The 27,437-nt window shown below is 37.9% G+C and overlaps 2 protein-coding genes across 4 annotated transcripts in view; one reads left to right on the forward strand and one right to left on the reverse strand.

Annotated features, from left to right (window-relative positions):
* MRRF (mitochondrial ribosome recycling factor) overlaps window positions 1-7,413 on the reverse strand; it is a 66,297-nt gene extending 58,884 nt beyond the window's left edge. Inside the window, exons 1-3 of one of the 3 annotated variants that reach the window (XM_037851337.1) lie at window positions 7,283-7,413; window positions 5,100-5,227; window positions 2,664-2,872 (exon numbers count right to left, since the gene is read on the reverse strand). In XM_037851337.1, the coding sequence (XP_037707265.1) occupies window positions 2,664-2,847 (184 nt within the window). In that variant the 5' untranslated portion in view covers window positions 2,848-2,872; window positions 5,100-5,227; window positions 7,283-7,413. Of the gene's footprint in view, window positions 1-2,663; window positions 2,873-5,099; window positions 5,228-6,616; window positions 6,636-7,282 lie in introns of those variants that run through there. The other 2 variants (XM_037851338.1, XM_037851339.1) reach the window with 2 other exon arrangements.
* The window catches only part of RBM18 (RNA binding motif protein 18), a 28,600-nt gene continuing 8,562 nt past the window's right edge, over window positions 7,400-27,437 (forward strand). The window contains exons 1-3 of the mRNA XM_037851340.1: window positions 7,400-7,505; window positions 14,140-14,268; window positions 24,326-24,452. Coding sequence (XP_037707268.1) covers window positions 14,156-14,268; window positions 24,326-24,452 — 240 coding nt within the window. The 5' untranslated portion in view covers window positions 7,400-7,505; window positions 14,140-14,155. The remainder of the gene's footprint in view (window positions 7,506-14,139; window positions 14,269-24,325; window positions 24,453-27,437) is intronic.

The following is a 27,437-nucleotide window of genomic DNA, read 5'->3' on the forward strand; positions in this document are numbered from 1 at the left end:
TTCACACAAAAAAAACAAAAAAACAACAAAAAAAACCACAGTTCCTATACAGTATGCTATTATTAACACCTTGCATCAGTGTGATACATTTGTTAAAATTCATGAAAGGACATTTTTAGAATTGTACTATTAACTAGTCCATCATTTACAATAGGGTTCACTGTTGGTGGTACACAGTCCTATGTGTTTTCTTAGTTTTTATTCCAGTAACATACACTCACCTAAAATTTCTTTTGACCACAGTCAAATATATAATTCAGTGCTGTTAGTTACATTCACAATGTTGTGCTACCATCACTACCATCTATAACCAAAACTTTATAATCAGCCCATCAGAAACTCTGTACAATTTAAGCATTAACTCCCCACTCCCTACCTGCCCCCAACCACTGTAACCCATATTTTAAAATTTGAGTCTGAGTTTGCTTATTCTAATTATTTGATATCAGTGAGATCATACAATATTTGTCCTTTTGAGTCCTTATTTCATTCAACTTGATGTCTTTAAGGTTCATCCATGTTGTCACATGTATCAGAATTTCATTCCCTTTAGAGCTGAATAATATTCCATCGTACGTTATATCACATTTTGCTTATCCATTTACCTGTTGATGGACACTTGGGTTGCTTCCAAATTTTGGCAATTGTGAATAATGCACTATGAACATCAGTGTGCAAATATCTGTTTGAGTCCTTGCTTTCAATTCTTTTGGGAATAGACCTAGAAGTGGGATTGCCAGGTCACATGGTAATTCTATACTTAACTTTCTGATGAACCACCAAACTGTCTTCCACAGTAGCTTCAACATTTTACATTCCCACCAGTGAAGACTAACTGTTCCTATTTCTCCACATCCTCTCCAACACTTGTAATTTTCTGTTTTTTAAATAGTAGCCATTCTAGTGGTTGTGAAATGGCATCTCATAGTTTTAATTTGCATTTCCCTAACAGCTAAAGATGTTGAGCAACTTTTCATGTGCTATTGGCTATTTATGTATCTTCTTTGGAGAAATGTCTATTCAAATTTTTGGCCATTTTTTTAAATGGGTTGTTTGTCTTTTTATTGTTGAGTAGTAGGATTTCTTTATCTATTCTGGATGTAAAACCCGTATCAGATATGTGGTTTCCAAGTACGGTCTTCCATTGAGTACATTGTCTTTTTACTTTCATGATAAGTCTTTTGATGCATAAAAGTTTTAAATTTTGATGAGGTCCCATTTATCTAATTTTTTCTTTTCTGGGGCTTGTGCTTTAAAGAATAACAAACCACTGCCTAACACAAGGTCCTGAAGATGCTCCCCAGTGTTCTCTTCTAGGACCCTTTAAGAGGCAAACAATGAGAAAAACTAAATAGCCAATAAGATATGAAGAGAAGCTGCTTACACAACTGTAGCTAATGCCTATTACACTAAAAGAAAGCAATACTGTAGGCATCAGGAGCCCCAGGTTTCCAGTTTCACCACTAACTAGACATGACCATATGCAAATTTCTTACAAATGGACCTGTTTCCTCAACTGAAAAATAGTGAAGTCTGCATTTCAGTAGATAATTACAAGGATTTCTTCACTGGATAACTATAATTCCTTTAATGGATCAAACTAGTAAATGTATGTGAATGGTTTCTTAAAAATAAAATGTGACATACAAACCAAAAGGTATTACTATTATTGCTATTAATAGAATATAAGTCTTCTAAGCATCACTACTCTTTTGGCAATTTGTTAATTTTCCTATTAACAGAAAGGGGAAGGTCTGCATGACAACAGAAAAGGAGAGTCAGTAAGAAAAATATTCAGCAGCATATTTCTAACACCATCCTTGGGAGTAGACTCCCTGAGCCACCACTACAAGCAGCTAGTCTGCATGACAATTTTCTGTCACTCATTCATTCATTCAATAAAATTTCCTGAATACATACTATTTGTCAGGCCCTATGTGACATGCTAAATAAGAAAGACATAGACCCTTTCTTCATAAGGTCCAGCAGAGAAGACAGATAGCAAACAACAATCTTACAAATAATCATTAATTAATTAATTAGTGCTGTGCTAAATACATCAAAGGTAAAATACAGTTTGCACAAGTGCATGTAACAGGGCACCTGATCTAGTCAAAGAGGTCAGGAAAGGCTTCCCTGAGGAAGTGACATTTAAGCTGAGATCTGTGGTACATCAAAGCCTTATGCTTAGATGACACAAGCCATTAAGATCATCCATCTAAATCCATAGCTATAACTGCCCCATCACCCAACAAGCTCCTGGTTTTAATTTTACTCCTAGCATAGATCTTCCTATCAGGAGAAAATGTACTGATCCCTGCCATAAGCATTCTAGTTTGCTTGGCACTTTTACATCTAATTCTAAATAGCTCTCATTCTAAATTATTCTAATTGACTAAAAAAAAAGAAATTAGGCATTTTCAGAGTCACAAAGAGAGCAAATAAGGAGGTAGCATGGTAATGGGAAAACAGGTCCTAAGTTCTAATGCTGCCTCTGCCACTGTGCCCTTTCAAGCTTATCAACTGCACTGTCTGAGGCATCATTTCCTCACGTGGGCAAGAGGAGAATTTCAGTACATCCTGTAGATGCCTTCCAACTACAATAACTCAAGGGTTAAATATAAGAAAAAGATGGGGAGAGGGAGAAGGTCTCAAGTCTCTACCTTTGGCTTTCTTGGTAGCAAAATGGCGGACTGGTAAAGCTGGGTAGGCCATGTATTGCCTATGGTCATTTTGTCTTCCACTCAACATCTTCAGTGTAACTTCTGAAACAGGTCTGGTCAGGGCTGCAAGGGAGCTGCAAAAGGCAGGGTGGGCCAAGCGGAAGCACCTTAATCCCAAGGCCATTACTGAAGACGATTTTAGTGAACATCTGGTAAAGGAATAAAACAAGGAAGAGATCCAAGTAAAAGAGATTTTATTATAGCTTCAGAAAGTAATAGCTATCAATTATCAAGGAACTACTATAAACTGAGCTTTATGCTAGGCAATTTAAACACATTATCGCTAATCCTCCCAACAGCCCTATAAGGAAATATTATTAGCCCCATTTTACAGTGAAGAAACCGAGTCTCAGAGATTTCCAAAGCCCACTTTCTTTCCACCGCACCAAAATTTCCCTTAACATACAAGGAGCACAGAGTTAAGCAAATGCCGCAACAGGCTAAACCTCAGCAATACTAACTAATCCTTCCATGAGAAAAGGCACAAAATCTTAAGGTTAAAGACAGAGTGCAGATTATTGAAAGAGAACTTTAAATAAGAAAGCCATTTCAACAGGCATTAAACGACTGGAAAATTCACATGACAGCATTTAATTAAAATTTTCTTTGGTTCTTTCTGTACTGGCTACCAATTAGAATGCACTTAACTTTAAAGTGAGTCTAAAGCATGGCTATGGTTTGAGGTCTTCCACGCTATAGAACTAAAGCTCTGGAAAATGCCACCTTCCTCTGTATTAACACACGTTACACATTATATTTCTGAGGTCTTTCATCATGGAAAGATGCTAGAGCCTACAGCTACCTTTGGGATGGAACATGGTCTTAGTTAAATGACAAACGTAGCACTGATAGCTTCTGCCAAGAATCTGGCTATCACTGAGATAAAAATTAAAAACCATAAGCATAAAATACCTAGAGACGATTATCTTTGAAAGTCAGTCCCATACCTCATAAAAAAAAAGAATTCCCATCCTAAAATGCAGTATAATGGAGTGAATAAAATTATAAGATTTGCAGCCAGGAAGACTTGGAATCCAATCCCAACTCCACCACTGAACCTCTTTGCACTGTGATTCTCTCAACTGTAAAATGGGGATAATAATACTTATTTCTTAGAGTTGTAAGGAACAAATGAGGTTATGCATGCAAAACACTTGGCAAGGTATCTAACAGAGAAAAGGAGCCCCAAAATGAAACCTTTGTTATCTATCACCTTTCTTTTCAAAGACGTTCATGTCAGGGTCAGACATAGCTAATAAAGAAAGTTTGTCATTACTGATATGCAAGGTAGCCTAGAATCAGAAACACCTGAATGCAAATTTCAACTTTGGGCAATTCACTCTTTTTCTCTGGGAATCACACTCCTCATCTGCAAAATGATAAGAATACCCCTGACCTTAAAATAAAATGAAAAATAGTGAATGCATGTAAAACATCTAGCACAGTGCTTGGGATATAGCTGCTGCTTAATAAATGGTGGCTATTATTATTTTTTTTTTTTTAAGAAAAGCAAATGAGTAGCACAAAGGCAAATAATTTTTCCTGATGCAATCTTTAATAGCTGTTCAATGTCAGTAATCATTGTATGCAGTAAAAAACAGATCTGGATGAAAAATGAAAGACATCATTTTTTCAAAGCTTCTTTATTATTATCAACAACTACTATTTATTGAGATCAGGCATGGACTGCTTGCTCTACCCATATTCATTTAATCCTTTCAGTAATGCCACAAAGAAAGTGTAATAATCACCATTTTATAGATGTAGAAACTGAGACTCAGAGAGATTAAGTCATTGTCCAAGGGCATGGAACTAATAGCCCTGCCCTATTTTGGCAGAACTGTTCACAAAAGGTTAGTTCTGAATGGGGTTTCTATATCTAATGTTTTGCCTAATATAGGCAATGTCTAGCCTATGCTGACATCCAAATATGGCTGCATAATAATGTGTGTGTACGGGTTTTTTTTATTAATCTCAATCTGGCTACTCCATTTAAGACAGATTTCCTGGTGTTTCTGTTACAGGTCATAATATAAACCCACAAAGCAAGAGGAAGTCAAAATAGGTTAGAAATAAACAACCTTTTAAAGAAAACACAGCACCCAAAAGCAGACCCAGTACACGTGAAACGGAAGACAACTCTAAAAATAAACCACATTACTGAAATGCTGAAGGCATAGATTTTAATTGCAAGGAAGTCAGGAAATTTCAAAGTGGAAGTTCAGTAAAGGCAATTCCTTGGGCCCTTGGCCTTAAGGACATGCACATTAACACTCAGTTCTGCACAGATGAAGAATTAAGAGTTGAAAAAAACTGTTATGGAAGCTCAACTATTATCCAGCAAAATTAATCATATAAGAATTCAGCAAAAAGTACCTGGGTTTTGGAAGCAGTCTTGAACTTAAATTTCAGTTTCCCAACTTATTAGCTTGTGAATTCGGGTAGGTCATTCAACCTCTCTGAATAGTTTCCATCATAACTTTATCATCATGATATTAATAAGCCTTTAAAAAGATAATAATAGCAATAATAATAATAGCTAACACTTGTACAGTGACAACTGTGTGCCAGAAACTAGCCTATGTGCTTTCCATACATTAACTCATTTAAGCCTCAAAATAACCCTAAGAAATAAGTACTATTATTATCCCCATTTTACAGATGAGGAAATAGAGGCACGGAGAGAGAAATAATTTGCCCAAAATCTGAATTCAAGCAGTCTAGCTACTATACTACACTGTGTACATAAAATACTTAGTAAAATGCCTGGCATCCAATAGGTGCATAATAAATAGCAGCTATTATATCCTTATTCACACTGTTCCAACAGTTTTTAAAATTATTCGAAGTACACATTCTTTTTCCAAAATTGAGAGTCTCAAAACTTGAATTTCCCTGTTCTTCACAGAAGGTGCATTTTGATTTTGTTAAGAACTAAATGATGAACACAATGTCCTGGCTTATCCACTGTCCCAGCAACCCCTCCCAATGCAACTGTATATTAGCTTATATGTACATTTTCATAAACGTGTGCAGACACACATGCAGGCTCTTATAGCACATAAAATACTTTCACATACACTCTCTCATTTGATTCTCACAATAACCAAATAATAGTGATAATCACCCACATTTTACAAAATAAGCAAACTGATTTTTCATTTCTTCAAATGCTTCTCTACTCCAGGGTCTTCAAACCTGCTACTGAATTTGCTTGAATGATCTTCCTCTACCTCTTTATCTCCATTTTGCTTTCAGATTTCAGCTTAAACATCACTTCTTAGGGAAAGCCTTCCTTGACTACCTCCTCAACTGCAACTAGGTCAAGTTTCCTGCAGTCAATTTTCATACCACTCCATAAACACTCATAGCACTTACTTTAACAATTAATATTTGTGTAATTATTTGATTATTGCCTAATTCTCTCTACGTAATGTAAGGACTGGTCTATGGCTGTCTTGCTCATGGCCGTATTGTCAGTGCCTAGCATAGTGCCGGAACACAGATGCTGAATAAATATGACTAATCCATGAATAAAAGTCCAGAAACATTAAGCCATTACCCAGGGCCACAATACTGGCACCAGAATTGGAATCTAAGCCTCAGACAGTAGATTGTACCTCTATTTTCCAGCACTACCTCCATTAACCCTAGTTTGCCATATCTGCCAACCTCCCTTTAAGATTCGTAACTGCCCTGTATTCAAAAAGTATTTGTGGCAACTTTATCACTGACTTATTTTTTACTTGTATCAAGTCATTTCTACTAGCTAGGTTTTGTTTCCTCAATTATAAAGGAGCCAGACCAGGTTTTCACCATTTGACAACTGCAAACCTCTCCAAGAGCCTATGAAATCGGGTACAGAGTGGGGTGAAAGGAAAAAAGCACCAAACCTAGAAAAGACCTGGGAAAGAGTCCTAGTGCCAGTGCTCGTAGACCTTAAACAAGTCAACTCTCTGGGCTTCAATCCCATCTGTAAAAAATAGATGACAATACTATATGTAAGGATTACGGGGGAGGGGGGGTGAATCGAGTGAGACAAGGGCTGCAAAAGCAGTGTGTAAATGGAGCAGAATTATCGAAACGACATCCGTTTGTCACTGGGCAGCACAGAGCAGTAGTTAATAGTTCGGGCTTTGGAGTCAGACAGACCTGGGTTTGAATTTGATCTCCAACACTTAGCCGCGTGTCCTGGTAAAATTACCTCTCTGAACTTCCATTTCTTCATCATTGGAGATAATACCTACCCCCTTTAGATGTTGCTGTCAAACAGTGTATGCTGAATACACGCTAGCGGCTATTATTTAGTAAATCCAACCACCCCCACATCTCCGCCCATCCTCGAAGTTTCTAGCTGGTGAGACGGCCTGCCCCCACCCCATGAAACTCGCTCTTATGCGACAGTTCCCGCCTGCAGTCTTAAAGGTCAAGCCGGACTCGAATGGAATAAGCCTATGGGCAGGGATCCTAGGGTTCCCAGAAGTCCTTTGGGGAGGGGGGAAAATGTCCCTGGAAACCGGACCTCGCGCGCGCCTCAAGGCCGAATCAAGGCCACTCACCCGCTACAGCCCGGGATACTAAGGAAACGGTCGTACGACGGCAGCGATGGCGGCGGCGCCGGCGTGGTGACGTCACGGGGTAGCGCGGCGGCGCGGGCGTAACGCGTCACCCGCAGCCTAGCTGCGGCGGTGTTGAGGTGGACGCATTTGGAGGGCGGTGGGGCCGCGACGTCGGGACCTGCGTTTTGGGCCTGAGCCGAGGGAACGATACCGAGGCCACCAGGTGAGTGTGGTCTCCGAGTGCCTCTGCACCTTGGCGCCAGCCCTGCGAGGGATTATAGAGGAGACCGCCCCAGCTAGACGGCTTCTTAGGCCCCGCCCCGGATTGTCCCGCCGCTGGCCCGGAAATAACAATGCGAGTAATGACCTCTTAGATCTGAGAATTCGTGCCCAGGACCAGGCTTGACCCCGTCGTTAGCTTTTAAGAACAAGTACCTTTGCTTCTCTGGGCTTCAGTTTTCCTAAATTACTACACCTGTCTTCCAGGGTTGTTGCAGCTCTGATGGGTGAATAGATGTAAACCCGTTTTGTGAACTGTTGATCTAAGCGGTTTTCAAACCGTTAGATTTTAATAGTTGCATGAGGTCTCGGTCTTGGTTTACACTTAATCTTTTCTCAAAAAGCCCTGTACTGAACTGTCACAGATAGGGTCTTATTTAAGCCTCACAGCGACCCATGAGATAGGGATAATTGTACCCGTTTTAGGAAGAAGAAACAGGATCTGAGATGAGAAGTGGCTCGCTTCATTCATTCATTCCTTATGAACCAGGCACTGAACTAGGTGCTGGCGATAGACCTATGATCAAGATAAGCAAAGCACTGCCTTCTAGGAGCTTACATTTTAGTGAAGGAGACAGAAAATAAAACTGAACAATAAAATAAAATAATGATGCATTGGATTAGCATTATATGGAAGAAAAGATGTCTGTGATCGACACCTTTTCTATCCCCTTTCAGGGATAGGGGAGGAGGGCCGTTCTAATCTATTAGGGAAAATTTTGCTGTGGAAAGGACAGTTAAGAGATCTTTTGCTAAAGTTGCACAGTAACTAGTTGCAGAAGCCATGATTTGAATCCATATCTCTCTGGCCCTTTCTCTCTTTCTTCTAAAACATGTGACTTTCCTCTGGTATTAAGTAGCTGTTGGTATTAAAACATGAGAAAATCATTTCATTCAAGTCTCAGTTCAAATATCATCTCCTTTAGAGAGACCTTCCCTCTCCATTGAATTTAAGTAGAGTAACTCCAGCCTCTGTGCCAAATCACCCAGATTTATTGTGTTTGCAACACTAATAATGTCTTTTCATTTATTTTGTTTCTGTTTTGTCGTGTTCCCTTCCAAATATAAGCATCCTGATGGCGGAGACATTGTTCAATGTTGTGTCCCCAGTACCTAGACAATGCCTAGGAAATAGATAATAAATATTTTTGAATGAATGATCTGTAAGAAAGTAGGAGGAAAGGAAACAGGGACAAAATGTTTCTCCTCCTTTGTTTCTACTCCTGGGATTCTATGTTTATGTCTGTTTCACCTTCCTCTTGGGAGGTAAGAGAAAGAGAAATGGCTTATTCATTTCCATATATCCAGCATATAGCCCAGGGCTTAGCAGTTAGTAATTGCTTGATGTACATTGCTGAACAAATTGATCATGTGAGTGGGAGAGGAAGAAAAATTACCCTCATATGCAGGAGATAGATAAATGCACTCAACAAACATTACCAAGAACCTACTCTGTGCTAGACCTTATAGGGTGTGTTGAGAGAATAAGGCGTAATAGCAGTGTTCAGTATGTGGCAGCTAATGTTACTAAGAAATAGTTCCTGCATTGCTGACCTCTGAGTCGCTTCTGGATATATAGGATACATGGTTTCTCTAGCAAGTTCTGAAGTCTGGCACACCTGCCCTCTTTCCAACCCCTTTACCCTTTACTTCTCTATGTTACACATTTATTAAATCTTTATTTTACATTCATCTCATTTTTGATCCTCTCAAGACTTGAAGTTAAAAGCAGGGCAGGTTTATTATTATTTTTCAATCATATTTTTTATTGTTGAATATAACATATATACATAGAAGTGATAACTTTCCAAGTGCAATTTAACAAGTAATTAGAGAGCAAATTCAAAAAATATTATAGGTTACAGCTGCACAGTTTCAGTTATTTTCTTATTATGAAATATATATACACAAAGATAATATCTTTCAAAGTATGATTTAACAAGTAGATATATAGGAAATTTCTAAAGTTGTTATGAGTTACAGTACCATAGTTTCAGTTATTTTCCTTATTGTGAAATACGACATATATACAAAAAGCTATAGCTTTCAAATTGCAATTTAACAAGTTGCTATAGAACAAATTTCAAAGGGTGTTACGTATTACAGTTCCACCACTTCTATTCTTTCCTTCTAGCCACTCTAGTACCCTGGCAACTAAGAAAAAGAAAATTATATGAAGATTCAGTATTCATAATCCTTTGTTAAATTCCATCTTGTCTGTTGCTACCCTTCATCTAGTTTAATCACTTTCCTGATCTTCAGGGATGTCTAGGCAGTGACCACCCTAATGTGTTCATGTTGAAAAGGGGTGTCAACTTTATGAGCAAAGGGGACACATCTAGTTGATGTTCTTCAAGAGGCTGTTGCCTCTGGGTTTTGGGACTTAGCTGGCTTAGGAGCACTCTAAAGGATTTAAGTCTCTGAAGAATAAACTTAATGAGTGAAATTTTTATCCAGTCCCAGATAGGGATCTGGGTATTCTTTAAGGTTTTCGGGACTACCGTTGACTTGGGCTTATCATATTGTGGTCATTTAGCATATCTAGGTGGAACTTGCGTAGGAGTAACCGTCAGGACAACCTCTTAACTCAATTTGAACTCTCTTAGCCACTGAAACCTTATTTTGTTGCCTTTCTTTTCCCCTTTTTTGTCAAAAAGGCACTCTCAATCCCTTGATGCCAGGGTCAGGCTCATTCCAGAATTCATGTCCCACATTGCCAGGAAGGCTCATTCATCTTGGAGGTCCTGTCCTGTGTCAGGGGGGTGGAGGGTGGGGGGTGAATTTATTTGCAGAGTGAGGCTTAGAGAGAGAAAAGTCCACATTTGAGCAACAAAAGAGATTCTCTGGAGGTGACTCCTAGGCATAATTATAGGTGGCTTAGCCTCCCCTTTACACCCATGGATTTTACCCGAGCAAGCGTCAGTATCGAGGGCTTGACTTACAAAGCAGGGGTTTGCTGAATTCGCATAGCATATGTTATATCCACGATAATCCATCCATATCTCACATTATCATCACTTAGCTGTACAATCCTCATCACTCTCCAATTTATACAATTCTCATGACCCAAAACATCACATAGCTCCTGTCAGCCCTCAATTATTTGTCCCTGGTATTTGTGTAATACTGGTATGGTATTCCTATTAATTATAGTCCCTAGTATGCAATATGTAGATATTTCCCATATACCCTTCTGTTGTTGACTCTCTGCACTAGTGTCATACCTTGGAATTATATCATGCAGGCATCTGTCTATATTTGTGGTGCTGATCTGTAGGAAACATGCCTTTAAACAACCCCTTTCAATCCTATTCACCTTCAGTACAGCTCTGATATTTATAATCCCATCAACAGTCGTTACCCCTATCCATTACATTTGAATTCACCATCATTAATGTATTTGAGCACATTAGATAATCATTCCCCTTCACCAGCTGTTTATCACTAGATCCCCAATGTTCTACATTATAAGACATTGATTTTAAATTGTTCAGATAGTTCATAGAAGTGGTAGCATACAATATCTCTCCTTTTGTGTCTGACTTATTTCTCTCAGAATTATATCTTCAAGGTTCATCTATGTTTCCATATGTTTCAGGACCTTGTTGCTTCTTACTGCCACATAGTATTTCATCATATGTATATACCACATTTTGTTTATCCACTTGTCTGTTGAAGGACACTTGAATTGTTTCCATCTCTTGGCAATTGTGAACAATGCTGCTATGAACATCGGTGTACAAATGTTTGTTCGTGTCACTGCTTTCAAATCTTCTACATATATACCAAGAAGTGGAATTTCCAGATCATAGGGTAATTCAATATCTAGTTTTCTGAGAAACCACCAAACTGTCTTCCAGAGTGTCTGTACCGTTATACAGTCCCACCAGCAATGAATAAGAGTTCCAATTTCTCCACATCCTCTCCAGCATTTGCAGGTTCCTGTTTGTTTGATAGTAGCCATTCTTACTGGTGTGAGATGATATCGCATTGTGGTCTTGATTTGCATCTCCCTAATAGCTAGTGAAGGTGAACATTTTTTCATGTGCCTTTTAGCCATTTATATTTCCTCTTCAGAGAAATGTCTTTCCATATTTTGCCCATTTTGTAACTGGGCTGTTTGTACTATTGTCATAGAGTTGTAGGATTCCTTTATATATGCAAGATAAAAGTCTCTTGTCAGATACACAGATTCCAGAAATTTTCTCTCATTGCATGGCTGCCTCATCACCTTTTTGACAAATTCTTTTGAGGTACAGAAGCTTTTGATTTTGAGGAGTTCCCATTTATCTATTTTTTCTTTCATTGCTTGTGCTTTCAGTGTAAGGTCTAAGAAGCGGCCTCCTATTACTAGGTCTTGAAGATGTTTCCCTACATTATCTTCTGGGAGTTTTATGGTAGTGTCTCTTATATTGGGGTCTTTGATCCACTTTGAGTTAATTTTTGTAAGGTGTGAGATAGGGGTGTGAGATAGGGTCCTCTTTCATTCTTTTGGTTATGGCTATCCAGTTCTCCCACCCCCATTTGTTGAAGATACTGTTCTGTCCCAGTTCAGTGGATTTGGGGACCTTATCAAAAATCAGCCTACTGTAATTCTGGAAGTCTATTTCTGAACTCTCAATTGGATTCCATTGGTCTCTTTATGCCAATACCATGCTGTTTTGACCACTGTAGCTTTATAGTAGGCTTCAAAGTCTCGAAGTATAAGTCCTCCTACTTCATTCTTCTTTTGCAGGTTGTTTTTTGGCAATTTGAGGCACCTTTCCCTTCCAAATAAATTTGATAACTACCTTTTCCAAGTCTGCAAAGTAGATTGTTGGATTTTGATTGGAATTGCATTGATTCTGTAGATCACTTTGGGTAGATTGGCATCTTAACAATGTTTAGTCTTACTATCCATGAGCATGGAATATTTTTCTACCTGTTTAGGTCCTTTTTTATTCTTTTAGTAAATTTTGTAGTTTTCTGTGTAGAGGTCTTTTACGTCCTTGGTTAAGTTTATTCCTAGGTACTTGATTTTCTTAGTTGCTATTGTGAATGGATTTTTTTTTTTATTGCCTCTTCAGTTAGGTCATTACTGTTGTATAGGAACATTATCAACTTATGTGCATTAATCTTATATCCCACCACTCTGCTGAATTTGTTTATTAACTCAGCTTTGTGGTCGTATTCTCAGGATTTTTCAAATACAAGATCATATCATCTGCAAATAATGACAGTTTTACTTCTTCCTTTCCAATTTGGATACCTTTTATATCTTTGTCTTGATGAATTGCTCTGGCTTGAACTTCTAGCACAATGTTGAATAATAGAGGTGACAGTGGGCATCCTTGTCTTGTTCCCGATCTTAGGGGGTAGGCTTTCAGCATCTCACCATTGAGTATTATGCTGGCTCTGGGTTTTTCATATATGCCCTTTATCGTATTGAGGAAGGTTCCTTCAATTCCTACCTTTTGAAGTGTTTTTATCAAAAAGGGATGTTGAATTTTGTCAAATGCTTTTCTGCGTCTATCGAGTTTATCATTTGATTTTTCTCTTTTAGGGTTTATTATTTAGAGATGAGGAAACTGAAGCTTAGCAAGAAGTGACTTCCAATGGAAATGCCGAAATGTGAAACCAGGTCTTCTGACATCAAGCTGTTTGCTCTTCCACTACTGTCTCCATCATAACCCTCTTGCTTCTTTTTCGGCTATGAGATGAGCCATTTTTAGGAACTAAAGTTAGCAATAATTTAAGCTGACGTTAACTGAATGCTTTCTAGGTGCCATGAACTAATTGTTCTCAACGCTTTAGGTGTTTCAACTCAGTGAAAGTGGTAGTAAGTGGTAGAACTGGGATAACTTAAGGAGGAAGTTGGTCTCTTCTTCCCAGTCTCTCCCAAAATATTAAACATAATAATAGTTAATACTTATTGATTATTGTTTTTAGTTACAGTGTTTTTACAGTGATTTTTCATGTACCATCTTTAATCCTTACAACAACCCTGTAAGATAAGAACTGTTATCTCCATTCATATATATATATATGAGAAAACAGGCCTAGAAAATTCAGATAATTCACCAAGATATTCAATTTGATTTAAATCTGGTTCTATCTTAAATCTATGCACTTAAATTTCCTGTATTGCCTCTTCCCTTGCTATAATTGCCTCTTCCATGAGGAAAAGAGATGTACTGCTGTTTTTCCCCACCCACACCCTTCAGTTCCTTTAAGACTCTCTTCCTGGTGATTTCCAAGACTTATTTTGGGTGACAGTTGTTGAACTGCAGTATCGTGTAGTAATAGAGACTTTGGCCTCCTGCCCAGTCAGCCTCTGGTTTCAGAGGAGGAAGACTTTAGTTTTCTACACACAGAACCACGCCTCTTTCACCTTAAATGGCAGCTTCTGTGCTCTGGCTGCCAGAGGAGCTGTCCCACGGGAACTGGTGCTGGGGACCCTGTTGTGGAATAACTGAGGACTTTGAAGGACTGCCCAGAGGGCATGTCCTCCTTGAATAAATGTTTGTTGAATTGAATTTGAAAAGTCATTTTCACCCAGTATTGCTCTTCTCCTGCCTGAATGTTCACAATTTCTTTAGTATTTCATAGAGATTGATGGAAACAGAAACTAAAACTCTTCCCCTGGAGAATGCATCCATCCTTTCAGAGGGCTCCCTACAGGAAGGGCACCGGTTATGGATTGGCAACCTGGACCCCAAAATCACAGAGTAAGTCAAAGACACCTGTCTTCATTAACTGCAAAATTGGAATGTTTGTGGTGGTGATGTGCAGAAGAATTTTCAAGGAATATAGGATATATTTTGACTTCTGTGTTTTAATTTATCTTTGAAGGGAATGTGATATTGTTATTAGCCTGTTAGTCTTAACATTTTTACTCTCCTACTGCAGGGACACAGATTTGGGTATCCTTTAAACTGTGTACTTCTCTTTTCTTACTTATCAAAGCTATTCTCCCATTTCCAATTATTTGAATCCTTATACCCAGTGGCTATAGATAATTATTTCCTAGAATCAGCCTGGGGCATATTTTTGTTTTCCAAAATGAAGGAATAAGCAGGCATCTCCATACCTTAGCAAACATGCAGAGAGATGCCACTTGACTACAATTCATGAACATGTTAAGCAGCTATAGAACTATAGAGTGTCAGAGCTGGAAGGGGCCTGAGAGATCATACCAGTCCCTTTGATTTTCATTTGTTCATTAAATGATTTGAGTGCCTACACAATGCCAGGTAGAATGCTAAGCAATTGTCAAACTTTTTAAATAGGAGGAATCCTTTCTTAAAGTAAAAATAATGAGAAGCTATGTATAAAATAAAAGAGCTACTCTGTTTAAAGGGGAGAAGATGTGTACCCAAAGCCTTTTGTCAGCTGCCACCTTTTCTTTGGTAATCTCTTAAGAAATTCTGTGGAACTAATAAGGCTCCATGGAGCACACTGGTAAGATCCAGCTCTCTTGTCCAACAGTTGAAGAAACTGAGGCCTAAGAGATGAAAGTGTCTTGCCCAAATTCACAAAACTATTTGAATTGTCTTGACTTCTCACTCTTTCCATTACAGCCATTAGAGTGGAAAGGAATTTCCTAGCAAAAAGAATTGAGAGGTTTTTATTTCCTCCAATTGTCTGGTGGGGGGTGGGGGTGGGGGTGGTTGGTGGCAGGATTGTAAAGGGTAAGTGGGTTGAGCTGCATGGGATCAGTGCTTAAAGCAGGCATGGAGTATATCATCAGTCCTAGAAATTACGCCCTTTATAGTAGGATTAAAGACAAGGGGAGAACAGACAATGGAACCTACTTAACTGATTGTGGAATGAGAGAAGGGGTCTATAAGGGTTGGGAGTAGGACAGAGGAAAAAGGATGTAAACTAATAGGTCAGGATCATGACAACAAGTTTAGTTCCTTGATCCTGCCTCAAGCTCAAATTAGCTAAATATAGATACCTGTGGATTCCTTTAGAAACTATGATGGTATTTATAATGCTTTGCCCCCATATTATGTTAAGTTGGGGACCCTGAAAAATAGACTGTGCATTTATTCCTGTTCTCTTCTATGGTTCATGTCTCTGAGGCTGCATTTGTGTACTGTTCAACCTCTCAATGTCTGTTGATTAGAGAAAAGCTCTTTCCATCATCAACAAAAGCTACGAGGGGACACACCCAAGTTAGTGGTTTCCATTCCCGCCTCTGCTTGTCTGAATGTAAATCTGAGCGTGGAAACAATGTTCGTTGTGTTGTCTGCAATTCCCTGTAATGTGACTTGTTCTGCTTGTGTCCTGCTGTGTGACAGAAAGATTCAGAAAGTCATTTGCCACCTCAATTTATGTTCTAAATTGGAGTATATGAGTGTTATCTTCAGTTAGAGCATTAGCAGTGTGAATCAGAACTTTCCCACTGGTATCTCTGCTCTTTTTGCATCACACCAAGAATGGACATCAGTTACTAAACTGCAGACCAAGGCCTTGCTGTCTGGAAGTGCTTATCCTCTACTTGTGGTTTCCCCGCCTCTCTTACCATTTTTCTGCTCCATTGGATTCCTTATCTAAACATTGCTTCTGTCAAACGAACTAATTTATTAAGTAGTGATGAAATTTCTTCTTAAGGACATAACTACCAATCATAGCCTATGATTAGCTGAAATATTCAATACTATCTCACTTAAAGTACCTGATTACAGTAAAAAAAAAAAAAAACTAACATTTTTGTAAGCTTGGGTAGGCCTTATCTTGTGGAAATATATGGTTTCCTTCCAAGTTTTTGAAATACGTAAACTTGTAGATCATCTTTCCCCCAAGGTAGATAACTGTGAACCTAGGCTAATTATTAAAATGCAGTCATTCCAAACACAATGTAACTTGTGTGAAAATATGGTACCTGGCTTGTAGTCCAATCTCAGGAAGTATTAGTTGAGTCCAAAATCTCTAAACTTCTAATGACTCTTGACAGCAGAGCACCCTCCAGTTTTCATAATTAAACTCATTTCCCACCGACAGATTGTTGCTAGTACCTGCTATTTCCCCATTCTACAGACAGTTTTTCTCTCTTTCCTATACAAATCGCTACTCTTTACTGTCCTTCTTCCTGATCTCTTTTTTAAACTAATTTGAATGCCTCTCCTATACAGATATTCTTTCACCTCTTGTTAGACAAACCATAGCATATATTTACTGTCATGAGTGGTTACCAGGGTATGTAAAACAGCTGCAATTCAAAAAATTTTTCCACTCAGTTTTTCAAAGTTTACTTTGTAATTAGTTTCTAGTCATCCTTTGTGTTTGTGCCTGTTAGTGATTAACCTGGGTCCTGCTCAGGTTATAGTAGATTGTCCATCAGTCTCCTCTCAACAGAATATGCATTCCTAACTGACAGTCCAACACTTTTAATATTCTGCTTCTTATTTATTTGTCTTCACTTCGTGTTTGCAATACTGACCATTTTAAGGTTATGCTACATGCCAGAAATATTTGTGTATCTTAGATTTGATTTGAAGGAGTAATAATGCACTCTTATTTATGGAGGCAGCATATTCTAAAGCCATGTTCTTTCTACTGTATTCTTATTCCTTTCAACTACATTGTACCTCTTATTTCTTACTTACAAAATGAGAAGATTCACTTAAGTGATCTGGACATTTCTTATAGCTCTAACATTGTAAGAGTTTGTCTTATTTAAGCCTGGAATGACATTGTGAGGATATTTTTTTTTCCTATTATGTCCCCTATTTTATTAAGAAAACAAAGAGATAAGTGAACTGATTCAGTTTATTGAAGTAGCTAATGATAGTACTAATTTCTCACTGTCTAATTCAGCCCAAAAGGCTTTTTTTAGAATAAGAATAATTCTACACAAATATTCTAATACTCCAAATAATTGAACAGTTGTAACCTAAAGTGTCCTCTTCTAAATTTAAAAATGCAAGAGCTTCTTCAAATTTTTGTGGGACCTAAGTCTACTGTAAGTGTAAACAGTACCACTAAATATCATTACTAGTGCCTTCGACAGGGAAGCCGAAAATGTAGTGTCCTTGACTTCATCTGTTTGCCATGCTGTGGTTTCCTCTAAGAAGTTAGTACTGGCTTTTTCAAATATTGAATATGCTGTGTAGAGAGCCAAATTAGTAGCCACTTCATTATGCATAGTTTGTGGATGTATAAAGTTCATTTTATGGTGACAGTTAATGTTTTGCATTGGTCCTAAAATAGGGGTATTAGGACTATGGTTTGGTTGAGAAGTTGTATTGTTTAATGGTTATGAGTGCGAGCATTACTGTCTGCCCAAAAGGCTTTTTTTCTACTTTTTATTATAGAAAATCTCAAACGGGCCAAAGTAGGGAGAAGAATGTAATGAATCGTCAGAAACTTGTTGCCTAGTCTCAACCGTTATCACCTCATGGCCAGTCTTGTTTCTAAATCCCAACCATTCTCCATCCTCATTATTTTGAAGCAAGTTCCTGACATCAAATCATTTCATTGGATATTTTAGTATGTATCTCTAATGGAATGGGTTTGAACCTTGCTCTACCACTTAGTAACTGTGACATTGGGTTGTATTACCTAAGCTCCCTGAGTCTCATCTATAAAATGAGGGTATAAAAATACCTACCTCATACAATTGTTATAAGGATCAAATTAGAGCACCATTGTAAAATCCTTAGAACAGTGCCTCATAATGGCAAACACTCATTAAACGTTAGCTGTTTTATTCTTTTATTTCCACAACTTACCATGCCATCACTAAGTGTTAAATGAGCACTTACTATGCAACTAACATTGTGCTAGCGGTTTTGGTAACCAAAGAGAGATCATCTTTCATAGGTGACCCCACCATAGTCCTTTTCTGGGTTCCCAAAGGGCACAGTATGTTAAGGACACTAGCTCTTGTCTCACAGATTAAGCAAAGTATAAGACATGACCCCATCCCCATAGCATTTGTAGATCTGTAGACTAATTTCTTTGTTAAACAATGCCAAAATTACCTTTAAAACAGTAGAAAAAAAGAAATGGGAGAAGTCATTAAGGGTTAGAATAGTCAGAAAGCTTATAGTAAACATAAGAGAAAAAAATATTCCTTCACTACTAACTTAAAATTTAAGCTGAACAAACCATTTTCCTTCTCTTAGCTTCAACTGCTTCATCTATAAAATGGGATATGAATTAAATGATTACCAATATTTTTTCCAAGAACTAGCATTCTTTGGTTGTAGTTTTATGGAAGCAAATCAGACTTGAATGGGACAAGAACAAGAAGTATGAAAGAGATCAGAGCCAGTAGAAATTCTCATAGAAGCAGTATTCTAAATGGAGGGGGAGTCAGAAATAAAGGTGTGTAAGTCGTAATAAGAAAGATTGTTATAGTGAGCAGAATATTAGGCAGATCTTTTTGACTAAAGGAGAAGTTGACTGTTAAATGGTAATAAAAATTTACAGAATACTATCACATTAACACAGGGTCTTTAAAAATTATTCAGTCAAGTTTGAATTTCATATAGAAGAGACCCATTGCAGGTGTTGAACAGAAAATTGATGTCATAACTGAGAGAGAAACTAGGACTCAAATAAGAATAAATGCATGAGCATGAGAACTATGTGTTTACCCCTGAAGAAGCCACTGTTTCTCTCTAACTATTCCTTCTTTTTTCTTCATTGTCTGTGCTTTTTTCATGCCCTGGTTTGCATGAAACAGCCTTTGATGTTTGCTTAAACAGCTTTTGCATACTTAAATTTATCATTTTATTTTATTTTATTTATTAGAGAAGTTGTAGGTTTTCAGAACAATCATGCATAAAATACAGGATTCTCATATACCGCCCCACCATCACCACCTCTCATTGGTGTGGAACATTTGTTACAATTGATGATACATTTTTATAATTGTACTATTAATTAAAGGCCATGGTTTAACTTAGGGTTCCCTGTTTGTGTAGTGTAGTTCTATGGATTTTTTTTTTTAATTTTTATTCTTTTACTGTATATACAGTCTAACATTTCCCCTTTTTATTTATATGCTTGCTTAAATTTAAAACAGAGTAAGACCACTTAATACAAGACATAATACTGTATAGCATAGACCATAAAGACCCACCTCATAATGATTTCTATAAATTAGTAAATAAATTTTTCCCTCAAAGTGTGCACTAAGAACAAATAATTTTTTTTAATTAAATTCAGTTTTATTGAATACATTCACACACCATACAATCATCCATGGTATACAATCCACTGTCCACAGTATGATAACATAGTTATGCGTTCATCACCACAATCTATCTCTGAACATCTTCCTTACATCAGAAAGAACCAGAACAAGAATAAAAAATAAAAGTGAAAAAAGAACACCCAAATCATCCCCCCAGCCCACCCCATTTGTCCTTTAGTTTTTATCCCCATTTTTCTACTCATCCATACACTAGATAAAGGGGGTGTGATCCACAAGGTCTTCACAATCACACTGTCACCCCTTGTAATCTACATTATTATATAATTGTCTTCAGGAGTCCAGACTACTGGGTTGGAGTTTGGTAGTTTCAGGTATTTACTTCTAGCTATTCCAATACATTAAAACCTAAGAGGTGTTATCTATATAGTGCATAAGAATGTCCACCAGAGTGACCTCTCGACTCCATTTGAAATCTCTCAGCCGCTGAAACCATTTCGTCCCATTTTGCATCCTCCTTTTGGTCAAGAAGATACTCTCAGTCCCACGATGCCGGGTCCACATTCATCCCCAGGAATCATGTTCTGCATTGCCAGGGAGATTTACACCCCTGGGAGTTGGGTCCCACCTAGAGGGGAGGGCGGCCAGTTCACCTGTCGAGATGGCTCAGTTAGAGAGAGAGAGGGCCACATCTGAGCAACAAAGAGGTACTCAGGGGGAGACTCTTAGGCATCATTGCATGCAAGTTTAGACTCTCCTTTATGGTAACGAGCTTCATAAGCGCAAGTCCCATGCTCGAGGGTTCAGCACATCAGACCGCCAGTCCCAATGTTTGTGACAACATCAACACCAGTCCAGGTGAGAATGTCCAACACATCCGCACCTTCCCCCAGATCCTCGGGGCTGGGGAGGGGGAGGCTGTAAATATATTTTTTATTATCTGCCCAAATTACTCTGGGATGTGTCACTATTTCACTCCAGCCTATACTAACCTACCGTATCTCACTTCCTATTCAAAGTTCCATGCAATTGTGGTGTTTGAACAAATCGACTGTAGAGTTGTACCATTTAGAAAATTTAGATCCTGTACCAGATAGATATCTATTCCCTTGGTCTCATATGGAAGTTGAAGTTTTAAAACACAATCAGTTTCAACCTTTACCCTTTGGCCTGGCTTGTCCTGGTCTTAACCAGACCTGCTTCATTCATATCACTAATTGAAGTCTGGGCTCTTCTTCAGCTTTTTCTTTTTTTTTTTTGACAGTGGCTGTATGCAGTAATACTGACATTCATATCTGCCGAGCTCTAGCTCTGAGTTTCAGGTGTCTCAGAGATATGCATTACAACAAATAATTTTAAATGTCATTTCATAGGCTTCCCATTGCCTACAACATCAAAATAAAATTCCCTAACTAAGCACACACTAACCTTCACAGCCTGTCCCCTCCCTTCCTATTCAGTCTCATCTCTTACTGCCTACCCCCACTATCTTCCAATGGATGCCACTTTTTTTTTTTGATGTACATAACAGCTTTGTTCATTATAGCCCAAAACTGTGTGTAACTCAGTTGTCCATCAAGAGGTGAATAAATAAATAAATTACATATATCCATACAGTGAAATTCCATCCAGCAACAGAAAGGAACAAATTACTGATAAATGCAACAACATGGATAAATCCCAAGAAAAAAGCTAGACACAAAAAAATACATACTATTTGATTCCATTTATATAAAATTCTAGAAAATATCAACTAATCTGTAGTGACAGGAAGCAAATCAGTGGATGTCTGGGTCAGAGATGGAAGAGGGGACCCACAAAGGGGCACAAGGGAACTTTGGGGTTGATGGAAATAGTCTGTATCTTGGTTGTGGTGATGATTACTCTGGTGTCAAAACTCATTGAATCGTACGCTTTAGATGAATGCAGTTTGTTGTATGTAAATTTGGATGAAACACTTTTTCATCTGTGTGTCTTTTGCACATTGTTCACTCACCTGAAATGTTTCACTCAGATATCACCCCTTTCATGGAGCCTTCCTTGACCACTACCTTCCTGTACAGTTAGTTCTTCTTCATCTGTATGCTCATGTACATACCTCTATGTACAAGTATCACACTGTTTTGTAATAGAGTACATATTTCTCTCTTCTAACCAGAATGGGATTGTCTTTAAAGCAGCGACCTAGTTTTATTCATCTGGATAGTCCAAGTTTCTATTACAGGTCTTGACACATAGTAGTAAGTGTATTTTTAAACATTTGTATGAATTAATTACTTCTATGCCATTAGACAAGAAGGATGTTTTAAAGACCATTTTAAGAAATACTGATTAAGATGCAGAAATATATTTGGGAATAGAGTTATTAATTCTCTAATCCCCAAAGGCTGCAGGGCCCACATTTCATTAAGTAAAGCAAGCCTCTGATGAGTAGTGAGCTCTCCCATACTAAAGCAGCAAATAAAAATGCTTGCAGATGTGAAAGCAAGATTCTTGAGACTTTTTTCACTATCAGAGTTTGCAGTCCCCTTCTCTAGGAAGGAAGAAAGTAAACATTTCATTCCTTTTGTTTCACCGTTCCAATAATTTCGAAAAATTATCAAACAAGAAAAGAAATCCTGGAGAAGCTGAAAGACACAGACCTAAGCAGATGTTCCTGGAATCTTAAGGTCACACTTCTCTGGCAGAATGTGTTTGTTAGCTTTTCAAAGAATAATCTGTTGACATGTTTTCTTCTGAGTAAATTAAATTTCATTTCCTAGGAAATGCCAGTCACTTTACCTTCCTGCTATTAAGCAGGATGGAGCTAGTGAAAAAAATGACCAGCCCACACCAGCCCTTAAACTATTTTTTTTATAACAGGTTTGACCCACCATTCTATGGCAACTGGTGCTGTTAAGATTTGAATGGGTGCTGTAAGTGGAAGATGCAGCTGCGAATTAAAGACCCTGAGAGAGAGACTCTTCTAGCTCATCTTTCTGCTCATTTGAGAGACTCACCCTTGCTCTAGTCCTAGTCAAAAAATCAAGACCAGAAATTTGCACTTGAGGTATCTCCCTTTTCCATGAAGAGTCAGCTCCCACACACACACGCACTCACTAGCAGTTGAGATCTCTGGATGGGAACTGAGACTTTGAAAAGTAGAGAGTCACAGTTGTTTCCCTTTCAAACAGGTCCAAAGACCATGTTAATATCCACAATATGCCTTGGGATCTTTGCATCCTGCCCCAGTACTAGACCTGCATTGTATCTTCCTTGCTCCACTATGTCAGGCCCTCATCCAGGATAGTGGGTTTGCTTGTTGATGTGCATTAGTATCAAATTTATTATAGCTTATGGTCCATTTCATATCTTCCTGCCTCCCAAAGGAGATTCTTACTCAAAAATCAAATCTTGATGAGTTTCTCCTAGAAAACAATGTGAATATAAATGTAGCTGTAATGACAACTTTACTGACTCCCTGTGGGGTAGAATTCCCAGTAATAACAGATTTAGCATGTGGGCTGATACCTTTTTAGTATCACAGGGACAGCATTGTTTAGAAAAAGCCTTGACTCCACTTGAATAGAGTGGAGGATGCCAGGAGGAAGGCCAAAGGAAAAGGAAACAGGAGAGCTGTTGGTTTGTCTCACCCTTACATCAGATGACAGGAAGTCGGAATTGAGATTGGCCACAGCAACCTGTTAAGGCCACATCTGTTTGAATAACTTAAAAGCTCTATAGAAACCAAGTAAGTTTAGAGTAAGGAATCCAAGAAGAGGATGAGGGCCAGAGTGACAAGCAAGAGCTTGGAGTGAACATCCTGCCTGAAATAAATTTCTTCCTTGGACATTTATTTTCTTTACTTGACTTTACCCTAGAGTGTAGACTGTGTTAAGGCAACTAGGGTTGGTTAATATCCATGGCTGGATGGTCTATAGGGACGGGCCAGGTTCTCCTGCCCTGTGTGAGATCAGTATCATTCACTTTATGGTTCCACGTTGTCCTAATGTTCAGTCACATCAGGATTAAAACTCTCAAGCAGTTATGGAAGTGCCACTAGCTGTGGTATGGTTTTTGGCAGAGTTTCTCACAGGTGCAATTTGGATCTAATGTTAACTACAGAATCAAATAGGAGAGTCTTCCAGCATTGTTTTTTTGTTTGTGTGAATGTTCTATGTTTATTACTCTGTTTATTTTTCAGATAGGGTAGGCTGTGGCTTTTGAAGTGTGGGTTTGTGTTTCTGATAGAGTTAAAGTTATTCACAAATGCTATGTCATTGCCCAGAAATTAAAAATAAATAAATCAACACTATTTTTGAGCTTTTCTCCGAAAGAAAAACAAATGGTGCTTGTGGGCCAGACAGCTGTTTGTTAGGTGTGGTGTTTTTTTTTATTTGGTATTTTTGTATTGGACAGACACATAGCTATGACAATTCTAATTCCCATTCCAAATAGAGGCAAACAACTCTGTTGGCCAAATAAACTAACACAATAGTTTGGAGGAAGGCAGGGAGCAGGAGCACACAAGATTTTATCCCTGGGGTAAATTATCTCCTTCTTTTTATCTCATCACATGAGGCTGATTGGCCTACAAAATTTCCAGAGCATACTCATGGGCTCTTCTTTCTCCACAGATACCACCTCCTCAAGCTCCTCCAGAAGTTTGGCAAAGTAAAGCAGTTTGACTTCCTCTTCCACAAGTCAGGTGCTTTGGAGGGACAACCTCGAGGATACTGTTTTGTTAACTTCGAAACTAAACAGGTAATTGAGTTTCCTCCCCTTCCATAATACTTACCAAGCTATATTATAATTATTTGTGCATCTCTCTCGACTACTAAAATATCAGTTCTCTGTGGGCAGGAACCATGTCTGATACACCTCTTTATGCTTGGCACTGATTCCTAAAGTAGACCCTCAGTAAACAAATGAATTAATGAACGTCTTTCAAAATTACCCTCCCTAGGCTAGAGGTCTAAGGCAGCTGACCTACTTTTCTGACCATATGCTTTGCGATACCCACATTAAGCACAGGGACATTCTCCTCCCTATTCTGTTTTGTTTATTCCTTTAACGGCTGGCCAACAAAGCCTTCTTTTCTTTGAGTAGTTTTACCCTGTGGTACAGAAGCCCTGTCTGTGGTGAGCCACCCACAAACTCTATTTTATTTTGATTTCTTAAAAATGTACCCTTCTTCTCAGTGTCTCAGAGCAAATACATACAAATATAAATATATGTAGAGGAAGAGAATGCTCAGTTTCAACCATTTTATATATATAAATCTGCATCTTTTTGTATTAAAATTTTAGTCCTTGGAGTGGATGTGCAATTGATAAAGAAATTGAAGTTATTAAATATAGAGATACTCTTGGTACTTTCTGTAACTTAGTCATTTATAAGAATTTTGCCTGTTTTTTTATTAATAATAATTTATATTCATGTTTTTCCTATTATAAAAGGTAACACATGTTTATTATAGATGAAAATGTAGATAAGCACAAAAGAAGAAAATTTAAATCACTTATCAGCCCATTACCCAGAAATAATTACTGTTAATATATAGTTATATATCGTTCCTCTTTCTTGTTCATATATACACACACATAGACACAGACACAGTTTATAACACACAGATAAGATCATAGGTCATGTTTTATCACTCAAAATGCATTAGAATTTTTCTGTCGTCGAATACACATCAAACTAACATTTTGCATCATGATATTGTGGTTTTACCAGTTTATACATCTGTAGCAATTCATAGATCCTTATCCTAAAGATTTGTGCATTTTATTACATGTGACTTAGACCTCAGTTTAAAAAACAAATCAATATCATTTGATGGTTGTGTAATATTTCATCATATGAACATTCAATAAGTTATTTGACTACTCCCCAATTGTTAGCTATTTAAAGTTGTCCCCAATAATTCACTAATGTAAACAGCACAGTAGAGAATATCTGTATAGCTATAATTATGTGCATATTTGCATACTTACTACATTCATCGAAATGGAATGGCATGGTCAAAAGCCATGCATATTTTTTCTTAATAAAACTGACAAATTGCCTTCCAGAACTGGTATACCAAAATGTTCTGAGACTGTATTAGAGTGTCATTTCTCCTTAACAGTGTTGGGTATTTTTTAATTTCCTCTACTTTTTCCAAATGTGATACATTATTATTCTAATAAGTAAGCATTATTATTCTATTTTTTAAAGTTTTTTTGAGGGAACTGAAAGAATGCCCTTTATGGTTAGCATTTTTAAATACCTTATTCTTCCCTAATGATAAAATGTATCAAGGATTCTTTAGGAAACTAAAATCAGTGGTCATGTTGGGAGTAGATGTTGGTTTAAAAACACTGCACTAGAAGTCACAAAGCCTACTTCTGCTTCTGGCTTTTTTATTTTTTAACTCTTGGCCAGTCTTTTAACCTCTTTTGTCCTCAGTTTTTCTCTGAAATGAGATTTAAAAATATCCTCCTTACCTTGTAGGAAGTTGGGAGAATAGATGAGGGTACATGTGAAAACACAGTTAGCATTTGATAACATTATTGAGCACATGAACTTTGAAACAATATACAGAGTTAGGAAATTATTTTTTTAAACATTTATCCCCCACTGGCATCTTATTACTGCTGATACTACAGAATTAATATAGAGTGCCGTGGAAGTTCTGACTCACCAAATGACACTTAAAGAATAAAATATCTCATATCTATCCTTCTGACTTTGTGTACTGTAGTGAGACAAGAATGCCACTGAATATCCAGTGCCTGACGTAGAGTTGGGTACTCAATAAATATTGATTCAACATCTAGCTGGCAAGCTCCAAAGGAACAAGAGAATCACTGCCAAAACCAGACAGGAATGCCTGCTGGTATTACACCCCATCCTTGGATAGAATCTCCCCGCCCTCTAGGTCTTCCTCTTCCTTTTCTATTCTTTAAGGGTTTCTTCAGCCCTAGTAGATGTGGATTACACTTGGCTGAGTGCCTTGTAAATACAAACGAGCCAAAGAAGGTTTGGCAGGATGGAAGAGTAAAGCCAGGTTTCCTGGGAATGACCTAGAGTGACTCTTCTCCAGCTTCAGGAATTCCTTTCAACCTTGTTGCTCCTATATCTGATGGTAGAAGGGTCAGGGAACTTTTGGTTCTGAAAACCAGGTGCATGGATTGACTCACACAAATACCTTGCTCTCTTTGACTCACTCCTGCTCTTTCCTGCCTAGTTTCCTTCACTCCCATATCCTTTGAAGCCATTACTGTTTCTCACTATGGATCCAGGGAATAAGCCCTAGTCCATGATAGTTCCAAGGCTGCTGGAAGAAATACAATTTCTTGACTTAATGAGTGCTCCTCTAACTAACAGTAGTAAGAACAATATTAGCTAACATTTTTTTAAGTGCTTACCACATGCTCCCTTTGAGCATGGTTTACATGCACTCTTGAATCCTTGCAACAACCAATGAGGAACAAGTCCATATTTTACAGGTGAAAAAGCTCATATTCAGAGCGATTAAGTGACCTGCCAGACATCACACTGCCAGCAAATGACAAAGCCAGGATTTGAATGTTCATCTAGCTGACTTCAAAACCCTCCTTTTTTTTTATTCTGCCTTTTTGATTGTAAACCCTTTGCCAATTATTTACCAAAAGTAGTTTGGTTAGAACCATTGCTTTGTATCTCAGAGGTGTCTTAGCTCTGCTCTTGCCTGGGTCCAGCAGCCAATTGCAAATATTTGAG

Source organism: Choloepus didactylus, chromosome 10, assembly GCF_015220235.1.
Source record: "Choloepus didactylus isolate mChoDid1 chromosome 10, mChoDid1.pri, whole genome shotgun sequence".
NCBI classification, from domain to species: Eukaryota; Metazoa; Chordata; class Mammalia; order Pilosa; family Megalonychidae; genus Choloepus; species Choloepus didactylus.